Source organism: Bactrocera dorsalis, chromosome 1, assembly GCF_023373825.1.
Source record: "Bactrocera dorsalis isolate Fly_Bdor chromosome 1, ASM2337382v1, whole genome shotgun sequence".
Lineage (NCBI taxonomy): Eukaryota > Metazoa > Arthropoda > Insecta > Diptera > Tephritidae > Bactrocera > Bactrocera dorsalis.
Window position 1 is genome coordinate 13,177,012 of NC_064303.1, and position 14,753 is coordinate 13,191,764.

Sequence of the window (14,753 nt, forward strand, 5' to 3'; positions counted from 1 at the left end):
AGAAAAAATTTAAAAGTAAAAGTTAATAAATTATTATATAAAAAATTAATAAATTATTATAAAAAAACTGAAAAATTCCAAACACAAAATAAATGACTGCAATGATAAATGCGGAAGGAATCTGTAAGATTGAAGGATATCATACTGTGATAATCAAAACACAAATTAAATATAGAAAAAACTATAATTCAAAAACAAAAAAGAAAATAATTACAAATTAAAATTGAAATACAAAATAAATGAAACAATTCAAAATTATACTAAAAAACTACAAAAATATAAAATATAAAGTTTGAAGGCTAGAAAAAAGTCAGAAATGAGTAAAGTACGAGAAAAGGAAACAAAAAATGAAAAATTAAATCCAAAAATATAAATTACAAAAAAAAATCTTAAATTTTTAAGCATAAAATTAATACTTAAACTTTAAAATTATATTTTTGATATTATAGAAAATTATCGAAATAAGAAATATAAATTTAAATATGAAAAATACAAAAATTATTAATTAAAACAGTAATCATTTACAAAAAAATGTTTTCTGAAAGTACAAGAATTACAAAAATAAAAAAAAAACAAAAAAAAAACATTAACGTCGGTTGCAACGAAGCAATAACATGCTTCACAAATACATGAGATTCCTTAGAAGTACTTTGATCGGCCAGTTTGTATGGAAGCTATATGCTATAGTGACTCGATCTGAACAATTTCTTGGGATATTGCACGAATTTCTTGTAAAAGAATCCATACCAAAATTCGTAAAGATAACTCGTCATATGAAAAAGTTTTCCATACAAGCGATTGAATCAAGACGTTCAGTTTGTATGACAGCTATATGCTATAGTGATCCGATATTAACAATTCCTACAAGGAAGCAGCTCTTTGCGGAGAAAATGACGTGTGCAAAATTTCAGAACGATATCTTAAAAACATAGCAACTAGTTCGTATATATATAGACAGACAAACGACAGAATGTAAAAATGAAAAAAAAAAAATTAAAATTTAAACTAAATTAAAAGTACTGAAAAACGAATAGCGCTTAAAATTTAATTTCTTTTAAACCTAGCTAAAAATTTAAAAATTAATTTTTTTTAACTAAATAAATTTCAAATTAAATTTTTTAAATTAATTTTAAATAAAATTTAAAAAATTATTTTATTCATATAAAAATACCTAAAAAAATTAAAAATTAGTTTAAAATTAAAATTAAATTAAAATTTTTTAGGTATGTTTATAAAAACAATAATTTTACCCTTTAGCATATTCTAATAAAAAGTATAAGAATAATTTAAATTTTTTTTTCAAATAATATTTAGTAAATAAAAAAAATAAATAAATGCAAATTTTTATATGTTATTAACAAAATTTACGATTTTTTTTTTTAAATTTTCCATTGAAGCAAGTTTTCAAAAATAAAACAAACCTAACCACTACAACTCCAAAAAAATATCAGTTAACACAACTCTACTTTAACGAAAGCTACCAGTGAAATATTACTTATCGCCATAAAATGCAAAAAATAACATTTACCTTGATTACCAAAAACAGATCTAGAAAAACTAGTTTGCTTGCCCAAAAATATCAAGCATAAAAAGCTACAAGATCAAGAGATATTATTATGGTGAAAAAACGACGGAAAAAACATTGGAATTTTCGCAAATGCGGTAAAAGCGGTAGTGTCACATAAACAGTCACACACACACTCACACATATATGCCTGTAACACGATTTTACTGCGGCAAACAGCTAGACTCTTCACTAGCAACTACTGCCACGGCATAGCGAGGGGTAAGGTGAGCGCCACAGCAAACTTCTTCTACGAAAGAAGTCCAACCTGCCCAAGTGAAAGTTCAAGCGATTTAGCGCAGTTGTGTGTGCCGCCGCTGTCGTCGCGCGCAGCTGAGGCGATGATGCCACTTGTTGCGCTTGGCTTTGCGCTGTTACTTTGGCGGTTTGTGATCAAAAGCTGAAAACTAAAAGCGCGAGAAATTTGAGAAAAAGTGGAAATAAAGGAAAAAAATGTAAATAAAAAATGTCAATAAAAAACTAAAAATTAAAATAAAAATAAAAAATGTAACCAACAAAATTAAATAAAGTAAAAAAATGAAAATTCAAAAAGAAAAATCAATAAAAGGTTATAAATGAACAAAAAAATAATAAATAAAAAATATGAATTAAGGCAAAAAATGCTAATAAAAAAATTAAAATTTTAAAAAATAAAAAACATAAAAAAATATATATATGTGCATATATATTTAAAATATTGTTCAAAGTAGTCAGCAGCCTCGTTTAATGACTGGAAAATGAAGCAGTTACTCATTCACACTGCTATCAAGCTGCAGCCATTAAATGTAGCATAAAATTGACATCAGTGAAAGATGCTGTCAAATCTTAACTGTAAACACTGTATATGCTCATATGTCATACCCGAACAGCTTTGGAGCAGTTTGGCAATAAAATGTTGTTATCAGGTTTCATAATTGTAATTGCATATAAACAAAAAAATGAAGTGAGACAATATTTTAATTTTATTTTTAGCTTTCTTTTGTAGGGATCATAAAAATATTTATGAAAGGCAAAAAATATAATAAAATGAAGAAAAATTATTGACAAAAATTATTATTGAATATTTTGTGCTTTTAATAAAAAAAATTATTACTTCATATCGTCACTTGATATGCAAAACTACGTATCATCAAAAAATCGAAATTGAGTTTTTTATTGCTTATGATTTGCAACATTATATTGAGTAGTCGAAAAAGTCTTTTCGTATTTCTAATCAAACTTCAACTTATTTTTTTATATTTATAATGAACTTTAATGAACCAAATATGTACCATTTTGGTCGAACACTTTTTGCCATTTTTCCGCTAGAGACATTATTCCATCAGTGTAAAACTTTTCTGGTTTCTCGGCGAAAAACTGCGACAAGTAATTTTCACAGGCTTCTTTTGAAGCCAACTTTACTCCATTAAGGGAGTTCTGCATTGACCGAATATGGTGGACAAACACTATATGGTGGATGCAGCAAACTTTTTGGCGAGTATTCAAAGTGTGTGGTATAGCGTTGTCCTTATGGAAGACGAAGAACTTCTGTCGATCAGTTTTGGCCATTTTTTTCGACTGCTTGTTTTAATCTCATCAGTTGTTTACAGTAAAATGTAGAATCAATCGTTCGACCTGGCTGGGACAGCTCATAGTGGATGATTCCTTTTCAAACCCACCAAACACTCAGCATAAGCTCTCGCGGCGTCAATGCTGGCTTTGCGACTATTTGTTGAGCGTCACCACGCTTGGTCCATGACCTTTTTGAATATACTTAACGCGAAGCTTATTTTTCTCATTTATTTATATTTTTCAAAAATTAACTTACCTCAAAAACCAATTGCGTCTTTATTGACACAAAGCAGGTAGTGAGCTAAGCTAATTAAATTTTAGAAAAAAAAGAACATACCAAGAACATTTATATGGCCAACCATTAGCGCTAATCAGCAATCAAACAACAGGTTTGGCCACTTATTTGAATTTCGCGTAGGTGTGGTATTCAAACACAACTCAAGAGCGTATCAATAGCTGCTGGTATTTTACTTGGTTGCTTTGCGGATTTTCGGTGGCAAAATGGATTAGCAAGAATGTCTGCGGGGGTTTGGGTGAGTGCGTGAAATATGCGTGATTGGTTTGGTGGTTTAAGAGTGGTGTGATTCATTATTATTATTTTGTTTTTAGAAATAACTATGATGGCATAAAAACCAAAAAGAGTACAGCTCAAAATGGTTAAAGTAAACAACTAAGCAGAAAATAAATATAATAATATTTTTATATACATAAATATGCATAAGTATATATACATATAAATATATATATATATATATATATTATTACTTATTTGTATATACTATATATATATATATATATCATTAAGTCACATCAATCAGCTATTTTAATCACAACTTTACTTATACTTCTCTCAACAATGAGCTCATCTCCTTCACCACAACTAAATAATTATTATAGTTTATAGCCAACAAAGCATCAAAGTTGCTTAGCATTATTGATGACTCAATATTTTGCAGATTTTTTCCCATTATTAGCTAGCTAACTACCCAGTTACATATCATTAAGCATCGATACCGGCGCTCCATGCATTTTTGCTTGATGAATAACACATTTTTTCGGTCAGTCGCCGCTTTCTTTGTGTCAATATTATTTCTGTGAATGGAAGTCCGATATATTTATATGAGTGTGACACGATTTCTTTTACAATAACAGCGCTGCTTTGCATTTAATCTTTTTTTCTATATAAACAAAGATTCTTGTGTTATGCAAATATTTTTGAGTGGCTGCTTTGTGTTGGGTGTTTGCTTCTTGCATATTGAGTTTAATGCACGGCATTACTCATATGGTTTATGTTGGTTTTGTTTTACTTTTTATTATTTTTTTTGGTTTTGGGTTTCAATATTTTACCTTTATTTTTTTTAATTTTTATAAAATTTCAATAACTAAAATTTCTCTTTTGACAAATACTAATTTTTAATTTGCGATAGTTAATTAATAATTTTAATTACACTGAAATATATATTATTACACTTTTTTTAAATATCTTCTACTTTTATTTTTTATTTTTTTATTTTTATTTTTTTTTATTGTTTTTTTATTGTTTTTTTATAAAAAAAAATTTTTTAGGAAAATTTTTTAGTTGATGATTTTTTTTATTAAAAATTTTTTTTTTTTTAAGGAAAATAACTTGTGTTTTTTACTAAAAAGGAATGTATTTATACACATAAATTGTTTTCATTTTTATTTTTTTTTTCCTGGGTTTTCAGCAAATAATTATTTTTAATTTTCTATAATTAATTCATGATTTTTAATTAAGCTGAAATAAATATTATGAAACTTTTATTTAGATATTTTATATATATTTTTTTTATTTTCTCTGTTTTTATATTTCATTTTATAATTAAAATTTTTTTCTAATTTTTTTGTTGATATATTTTATAAAATTTTGTTTTTTTTTTGAAGAAAAGGAAACTAGTTTATAAATTTTTTTTGAACAAAAAAGTATAAGCATATTAAATTTTATTTTTGTTTTTCAGCAAATAATACTTTTTAATTTTCTATAATTAGTTAATATTACTTAATTACACGGAAATAAATTAAATTGTATTTTTGTTGAGTTTTTTTGTTTTTTCTTTTTATTATATTGTTTCCAATTTTGAACTTTTTTGGTAAAATATTTTTTGATAAATTTTATACAGTAAAGAAAAGTTGTTTATAGTTTTTTGTTATACTTTTTTAAATTTCTGTTTTTTATTTATTTTTTATTTTTCGGGTTTTGCACTTTTTTGCACTTTTTTTCAATTTTTTTTTTTTTAGTTTAGTAAAAAAATTTTATTTTTTCCTTTTATTTAATACAAAAATATATATTAAATACAAATATAACAATATTATTTTTTAACAGTTTTTAATAATTTTTGTTTAAGAAAAGTTGAAAATAAAAAAATTATTTTATATAAGTATTGTATTAAAAAACAGTTATACACATTTTAAAATAAATTTTAAAATTTTTTAGAAGAAAATTAAAGAAAAATAAATTTTTTTAATATTATAAAAAATATTTATTACACATAATATAGTAAAATTTTTTATTAAAAAAAAATAAATATTTTTACGCACATTTTCTTATTAATTATTTTAATTTTATTTTGTCATTATTGTTATTTTATCAGAATATAATTTTTTTAATGTTTTCCAATATTTTTTATTCATAATTTTCCTACTGTCTATGACAATATACTAATATTATATATTATATTAAAATATCTGCTTCATCGTAGCCACATTTTTTTATTTTATTTTTTTTATTTTTATATAATTTATTTATTTTTAATTCTGCAATCAATCATTGCCATATAATTTATGTTCGTTACAGTTACATTTGGCTCATTTTCCGCTTCTTCATTTTTTAATCCGCTTACCATCACAAATCGCCTGCAAATTTGCATGTGAAAGACGCCTTAAATCGAATGAAGACGCCTCAGCGTTTACTTTGTGTTATTTCTTTGCTGTTTTTTTTTGTTGTCGTGTTAATGCAACGGTGTAGTTAGAGTTAAGTTTGCTTACGGAGTTGCATAGTCATAAATATATGTTTAAATAACAAATTTTTATTGTTGCTTTTACATTTATAAACCTACTTCTATGGGATTTGCTTATGAAAAAACTGCATTGACCGACTTTTCGTTTGGGAGCTGCATTAAATTGCGCAAAAGTGTTACATAAAGGCAGATAAAGGCAAATGAAGTGTTTGCTAGGCGTTGCTTTTATTTGACAAGTGAGTAGGAATGGGTGGTAATAGTTTGAATGGAAAAGTTTTGTTAGGGTTGTTTACGAAATAATGGAAAAATAATAAATGATTTTTTTAATAAATAAATTAATAAAAAATTTTATAAATATATAAATAATTGAATAAATAAATGAAAATAAAAAACTGTATATAAAATAGAAAAAATATTGAAAATAAGAAAACATAATGAAATATTTTTGTTATATTTGTTCAATTATTGTTTGAACATTTTTTTTAGAGGAGTTAAAAATATTAAATAAATAAATAAATTAAAAAAAAAAATAATTAAAAAAAATAAATAAATTTTTAAAATTGGATTAAAATGTGGACATAAAAAATATAATAATAAAATTTAATTTTTCAAAAAAAAAAGTATTAAAAGTAATATTGTTTCCAAGGCGAAAAAACTAATAAAAAATAAATAACACAAAAAATATGTAGAAAAAATAAAACAAAAAATGCCCGACTAAAATTTATAATAAATATAATATTGAATTTGAATATTAATAGAAAATAATTTTTTGTAATAAATTTTATAATATTTTTTTTTTGTATTTCCATTTGTATTTTTTGCCTTCAGTAGAAATACCCTTGCCAGCTTTATAACCAGTTCTTAGTACACTTGTTTAACCAAATAGCTCTAATTAATATTTTTATAAAATATTTTTCCAATTTATTACCAGCTTTTAGGCCCACTTTTCTATAATTTATAGCTTCCAATTAATTACTACTCGCCTTACTGATTCAAATCTAATAAATGCTAATCAATTAATAAAGATTTGTTTTTGTGTTTTAATCCACGATAATCTTTGTCTAAGCATTTCCTCCTACCAAAGCTTTGTACTCTAGTCATTCATTGGCTGCACCTATAATTCTGCGATTTGAAAGAATGAGCAACAACTGCACCTACAGAAACAGCAGGCTCTTAGATATGGGTTTTAAGTACTATGTATATATGTATATATAGATATATAGATATATATATATATATATATGTGCGTGTATGCCTATGTATATACCTTTTATTTATATATTTCTGTACAACATAAGCCATTTGAAGGTCAAATCGCTTAGGAGTCAGCGAAAGACTTCAGCTGCTGAGCAGGTCTTATATTCACAAAGTAATGAACTGAAATAAAGCATATAAGATATACATATGTGCTTGTGTGGGCTTGATGCAATGCTTCATAATTAAACTAATATATTTAAGCTCACATATGTATCTTTGATATATTAAAAATAATATTTTAATAATATGAATTTTCTTCAAGTACAAATATTAAACATATGCACATGCCTTCCAGCTTAGGTACGTAATTAAAATATTTGCTTTCAAAGACTGATTTATGTGTTTGAAATTTACATATATACATTTTGATTTTATGTAGGTTTATTAAGATTCAAGATTCAATGCTTTGTTAAACTGCAGGGTCGCTGAGCTGACAGGCGCATCATTAAGTACCATTTTATTCGCTAATAGTGCTTGAAAATGCAGAAATGTACTGAAGAACACTTTTTTAATACTTATTCAGAGAATTCAAATTTTAAAAATATATCTCATAGCATTTTGGTTACCACAGGCAAATCTATTTTATTATTTAAAACTAAAATATATTTTTTTTTTACTAAGAACTATTACATAAAGTGAGAGAAGCCTTTATGACGTTAGTTTTTCTGGCAAGGAAAATGTTTCAACGAACATTCAAACCAACTAGTTTCAAAACACCGTCAAAAAACTACCTCTGACATAAAATAGTTTCTCAAAAACTCTCTTAGGCGGGTATTCAATCTTCCTGGTTTCAAAACAAGGTCAAAAAACAACCTCTGACATAAAATGATTTCTCAAAAATTTTTTTTTGGTTGGCATTTAATCCTCCTAGTTACAAAAAACTGCTTCTGATACGAAGAAAATTTCACAGAAAATCTTCTTCGCTTTATAATTTCAGCCGTCCTTTCCCCCACAAATATAATAGTAAAGTATGTCTACCATGAAAAGCTTCATCTTGAATCATTTACTCCTTCCAGTTACGAAATAACGTCCAAAAATGTTTGCTGTCTTGAAAAAGTTTATCGTAACCTCTCTCTATCCATATTCAATTGTAGCGCAAACGTTTTAAGGTTTATTACCTGGCTAAGCGTGGTCAAAAACCATGAAATTGAAGTGACGTCACTTTAGCTAACTTTTATGGTTTACAAAAAATCAAACCGGTTAAGGAGAGAGAATAAATATTTTGCTGTTTAAAATTTGAAATTTTTACTCAAAAGTTATTGTTGTATTTTATTATGATTATTTACGAAAAAATATTTTAATATTAAATTGATAAAATTAAAGTGTTTCTCTGTGCATAACTATAGGTAAAGGATAAGTCTTCGGGTTTGTCAACTATGATTGCTGAAAAAACACGAAATTAAAAAGAAGGCCCTTCAGCTAACTTTTATAGTAAATTTCTTGAGTAGAGAAACTAAATATTTTAGTTAAATTGGAAATTTTTTCTCAAAATTTATTGCTGTATTTTATTATGTTTACTTATGAAAAAGTATTACCTGTACTAGGTTGAGGTGCTCCAGTTTTTTGGTGATATTGTTGTGAACTTTGGAAGCTTTTAGTAACCAATTAGCCTCATATTTATTACTATCAAATGATCATAATTCAATTAGCAACTATAAAAGATACAAAATCACAAAAAAATTAATAAACTAGCGTTCTTACGTCTACCGTTATGTCAGCAGTGCTCAAAACTCACACCTATGCTGTATAAAAAACCGGAAATGAAATCATTTACCATAATTTGCTCTGAAATAAATAAGGCAAACTAGTTAAATAGAAACAAATGCATTTGTACCTGTACATATGTGTCTTATACAAGCCGTATTTACCATTTATACCATTTATATTTGTACTTAAAATAATAAAAAAATGCACGCTACAAAACGTTACAGTGTCACGCACCGTTTGCTTGTTGCAAGTGGATATCACGCAGCAAGGTTATGCGTTGGCTGTATTTATTTAGTTGTTAAAGCAACAACAATGTCAACAGCATCAGCTGACAGTAGCCACTTCAAGTATTTACTTGTTTACGGCAGGCGGAGCGATGTCTGTTGAATGTCTGGTCAGCGACGCGTTCGCTGCTTAAGTCTTTTATTCCTGCTCGCACGAAGGTCAGGCGACGAACTTTAGTGCTGTTTTTGTATGGAGAGGCGTGAGGAGGGGATTTTAATGTAAGGTAACTAAGAAAATGGTGGATAAAAAATAAATTCAATTAATTTGATATATTTAATAAATTTTAAACAAATGGAATAAAAAAAATAAATAAAACAAAATAATATAAAAAAAAATAAAATAAATTTAAAAATAAATAAAATAAAATAAAATAAAATAAAATAAAATAAAATAAAATAAAATAAAATAAAATAAAATAAAATAAAATAAAATAAAATAAAATAAAATAAAATAAAATAAAATAAAATAAAATAAAATAAAATAAAATAAAATAAAATAAAATAAAATAAAATAAAATAAAATAAAATAAAATAAAATAAAATAAAATAAAATAAAATAAAATAAAATAAAATAAAATAAAATAAAATAAAATAAAATAAAATAAAATAAAATAAAATAAAATAAAATAAAATAAAATAAAATAAAATAAAACAAAGTTAAGTTTATTAATAATATGGTAAATGATAAAGTATGAAACAAAAAAAAAAAAGATTGAAAATAATTTAACTAAAAATAAAATAAAGGTTGAAGAGAAAAATTATTACAATTTTTTTTTTTAAATAATATGAAAATACAAATTATGAAAATATTTTACATAAAATAATAGAAATTATAAAAATAAATACAGAAAATTAAAAAATAAAAAAATAAAAGACTTTTAACAAAGTAAAGTGAGAATATTAACTATGGAAGAAAAAGTATGAACCAAAAATCTTTTTTTCGATTTTTAAAAAATGTTTAAAATTTATAAGAACCAATATGAATATTGAAAAAATAAATTTAAAAATATATAAAAAATTTCTATGAAAATAAAATAAGATAGAAATGAAAATAAAAATTTTTAAATAAAAAAAAACATTTAATTTTAATTAAAATATAAATATATTAAAAATATAAAAATTTTAATAAAAAAAAATTTTAAATAAATTTAAACTAAAAATAATATTAAAAATTAAAAAATTAAAATTAAAGAAGTACAAAAAATATCAAAAAATTTAAATGAACAAAAATTAATCAGGAAATGAAAATACAAAATTAAAAAAAAAATTTAAAACTAAAAGAATTATAAATGGAAATTTAACAAAACAAAAACAACTTGTATAAAATACTTAAAAAAAGACCGAAACATTAAAGTAAAGCCAAATGAGCAGCACTCACACACTATGTAACGTATTTTTCTGCAGCCAACTTTTATTTAATTAAATGTATAAAAATAAAAGCAATTTGAATGCGTTAATAACGGTACAGTTGCTGTGTAATTGAAACTTTTCATTTGGCATTAAATACACGCTTGCGTCTGAGCACTTGTTAAAACCGTATTTGGTTAATTAACTGTAAGCGCAGTGCCAACTTTACTCTACCAACACACCGCTGCAATGCAGCCGCTGGCGTTTGGGGAAACTCGGCGAACGGCTTGCGACGCCAGGCGATAGATGGCAGGCGTAAAAGGCGTAAAAGAGTGTAGAAGTTATTCGACTTGCCAGCAATCATTGCAGTTTTGAATTAAATTCAATTGGCAGACTTGCTTACAGACTTTCTAAAGTGTAACACACATACATACAGCAACATATATATATATATATATATATATGTCTATGTAAGTGTGTTTGATGGCGTGTTGCTGGGTGCTGTAATGAGGCATTTAAAAGTGCATAAATTCGTAGGTGTTGCAGTGCGGTGAAATTCTGTTCACGTGCGTTGCTGTTGTTGTTGATAACTGTTATTTTATTTGCATTTCATTTGCGTTGGGAGTTATGTCGAGTGTTTTTATATTTTTTCCTCTGTTTTTTTGTTGTTGTGCGACAACTTGCACGTGCTCTGACGCGTTTGTCTGGCGGTGAGCTTTACTTGAGTTGTTGTTTTTTATTTGCGCTTGAAAATGCATAGTCGGTCGCGTTGTGTGTGACATTTGATATGTGTGCGTCAGCTGGAATTTTTGCGCATAGTTTTGTTTATTTATTTTTTTTTTATTAATTTATTTGAATTTTTATTTTATTTTTTAATTTTTTATTTTATATTAATATTTTTTATTTTTATTTAATCAAAATTAAAATTTAACTGATATTCAAAGGCAAAAATAAGTTTTGCTGTTGTAAAAACAAAATTACGTGAAAGAAAAAGGCATATAAAATGTTATTGTTGTTGTTGTAAAAAATTTAAAATGCACAAAAAATATTGTTGTTGTAGTAAAAAAATTAAATTTTTTTTCATAAAAACTGCAAATTATATTTAATCATTTTTTATATAATTATTTTTATTTATTTTTTTTTTATTAATTTATTTGAATTTTTATTTTGTTTATTATAATTAATTTTTCCTTTATTTAATTTTTTTAATTTAATATTTTTTTAATTAATTAATTTTTCTTTTTTTTATTATTTCTTATTATTATTTAATTTTCTTATTTTTATTAAATTTTTTTCTATTCAATAATTTTTCCAATTAATTCTAATTTTAATTTTATATTTATTACCACAATCATAATTAATTTTTTTCTCCTATTTTCTTCTCATTCTAGCTTCATCTTTAAAGTAATCATCTTTAAAAAGTGTTTCATATCAAATTTTTATATACAAAAAGTAAGAAAGATATAAGCTGGCTACAAATAGCGTTTTTCAGACGGTGTGAAGTGGTTAAAAACGTTCGCAAAATGAGCGGTTCTACGGCGGCCAGTTTAAGTTGGCTGTCCGCTATTTATTTTTTGGTTTTAATAGCCACAACGACAACAAAAACAAATGCAGCGATCGAAGAGGGTCTCTCGTGTCCAAATGGTGAGTAAAACATATTTTTTTATCCATTAAAAAATAATTTGTATAATTTTGAAAATTTCGGGACTAAATCGGGATTACATAAAATAATCGGGATTGATATATTTCTTTGCTAAAGGCGTTAGTGGGTGCAATAATGAGCATTTTAATTTATTGTTATGAAATTTAAGCAGTTTTAATGCTTTTGAGGTAAATTTTATAAATTTCGGGATTACGATACACCGAAAGAAAGAACTGATAAATTTTGCATTCTGTGACTAATAAGCTGCGATAATAACAATTTTAGCTTAATTTTATGAAATGTGTAATTTTTTCATACTTGGAGACATTTTAAAAAATTTCGGGACTAAATCGGGATTACGTTGTAAAAACGAGATTGGTATTTTTCTTCGTTGCAGAAATTATTGAGTGCAACAAAAAAGTTAGAACTCTATTTTATTTTTTATTTTATTTATTATTTTATTTTTCGGGACTAAAACGGGATTACATTATAGAATCAAGTTTGATTTTTATGTGTCTTTGTACATTATTCACTTTATTGACTGCAATTACAACAAATTGCACCTTATTTTATGATATCTGTCATGTTTAATACTTTGAGATGATATTACAATTTTCGGGACTAAAACGGGATTGATATTTTTCTTCGTAATAGACATTATTAGTTGCAACAGGAATATATTGAAGTAAATTTTAATTTTTTTTCTCTAATTTTCGGGACTGGAACGGGATTACATAATAAAATCGGGATTGATATTTTTTTCTTTTTTGTTGTAGACTTTACTAGTTGCATTAGTAATAAGAAGAAGTAAATTTTAGTACTTATTGTTTAAAATTTCGGGACCAAAACGGGATTACATTGTAGAATCGGGATTGATACTTTTATTCTTTTTTTTTGTAGACTTTACTAGTTGCATTAGTATTAAGAAGAAGTAAGTTTTAATATTTATTGCTTAAAATTTCGGGACTAAAACGGGATTACATTGTAACATCGGGATTGATATTTTTTTAATTGTAGATTTCCTGGTAGCAAAAGTAATAAAAAAAGTAAATTTTAATATTTATTGCTTAAATTTTCGGGACTGAAATCGGGACCACAATACTATTTAGGTAATTTATAAACAATAAATACATCTTTAATAAGTTGAATTACACTATGAAATTAGTTACATTTAATTTTTCGAAAACACATTACGCATACGCAGTGTCGACTCTTGAATGTAACATGCTTAACGAGAGAAGTGCCATATATGCATAACAAATACACATGTACAAATACAACTTACAAGTAAATGCAATAGTTAAATTCGTTGCCTGTAGTTACATAAGTTACTAATCGTCATTTTCCACACCTTGCAACATGCATAACTGCGGCACTTGACTGCAATTGCCGTCACATAATACATCATAAGACAAATAAGGTAGATCTTGTTAGAATTGCTGCGTGAGTTCTCATTCAATAAAATGGCATTTATTTGGTGCTGACTTTCTTGAGCGCAACGTTACGCTACTTATTAAGGCTTACCGCCAAACTTCCCAAACCGTTTACAAGAGTACTGATGTGGTGTGGTGGTATGAGTGATGGCGTGTCAAAATAAGGCAAGATGGCTATAGTCGTGATATAATGCATACAAATAATTCTTTGCTAGCTGCTAATGAAGTTAACAGCTGCATAACTATATATAAGTGCATAAACTAGCTGACATATCTATGTATGTATGTATGTCTGTACATGGTTGTATGTATGTATGTGTGTTCGGCTTCTTTGCTATACATAGAATGCACCAGTTATATTAGGCCACCGGCAATTCCGTCATTCAAACCTACAACTCTATGCATAAACAAGGCAGTGGTTTAACAGTTATACACACATAGTCACACATACATACATTTGCCCGCAACAAATGTTAATGCAAGCTTACTGTTGCATGCCAGTCATGCGAGTTACCCGCTGGCGGCTGCTGAAACACTTGTTCGATTGCCAACACCGCACACCAAACACCCAACAACACCACCACAGCCGCCACTAGCACCAACCACAACAGAAACAACAACACCAGCAGCCACTTGTTGCTAGCGGCGCGCATAGATAACGAGTGTGTGAGTACTAAGCGTGTAACACTGCGGCAGCAAGCGGGTTTTGCGGTGCCTCAACATCGATCAACCGTCAAAACAACAACAAACAACATTGCGATAGCGGGCAGACACGTTGTAGCAATGTAGTCAGCAATGAGAACAGTAAAGCGAGCAACTGCAAACTAGAATTTTTAACGGTATTTCTTTAAACACGATAAATACCACATAATCGTGTATGGAGTGTTAGAGAGAAAGAGCAACAATAAGAACAACAACAAAACATCAAGTAGTAGCTAAGTCGACAGCCAACAACTATAAATAACAACAATTTTAAATAAGGTGAATTGCAAG

At 26.3% G+C, this 14,753-nt stretch overlaps 1 protein-coding gene across 2 annotated transcripts in view; it reads left to right on the plus strand.

Moving 5' to 3' along the window:
* The window catches only part of LOC105233403 (sushi, von Willebrand factor type A, EGF and pentraxin domain-containing protein 1), a 108,825-nt gene that overhangs the window by 1,180 nt on the left and 92,892 nt on the right, over positions 1 to 14,753 (plus strand). For both annotated transcript variants that reach the window (XM_049446649.1, XM_049446650.1), the window contains exon 2: positions 12,077 to 12,329. In XM_049446649.1, the coding sequence (XP_049302606.1) occupies positions 12,209 to 12,329 (121 nt within the window). In that variant the 5' untranslated portion in view covers positions 12,077 to 12,208. The remainder of the gene's footprint in view (positions 1 to 12,076; positions 12,330 to 14,753) is intronic.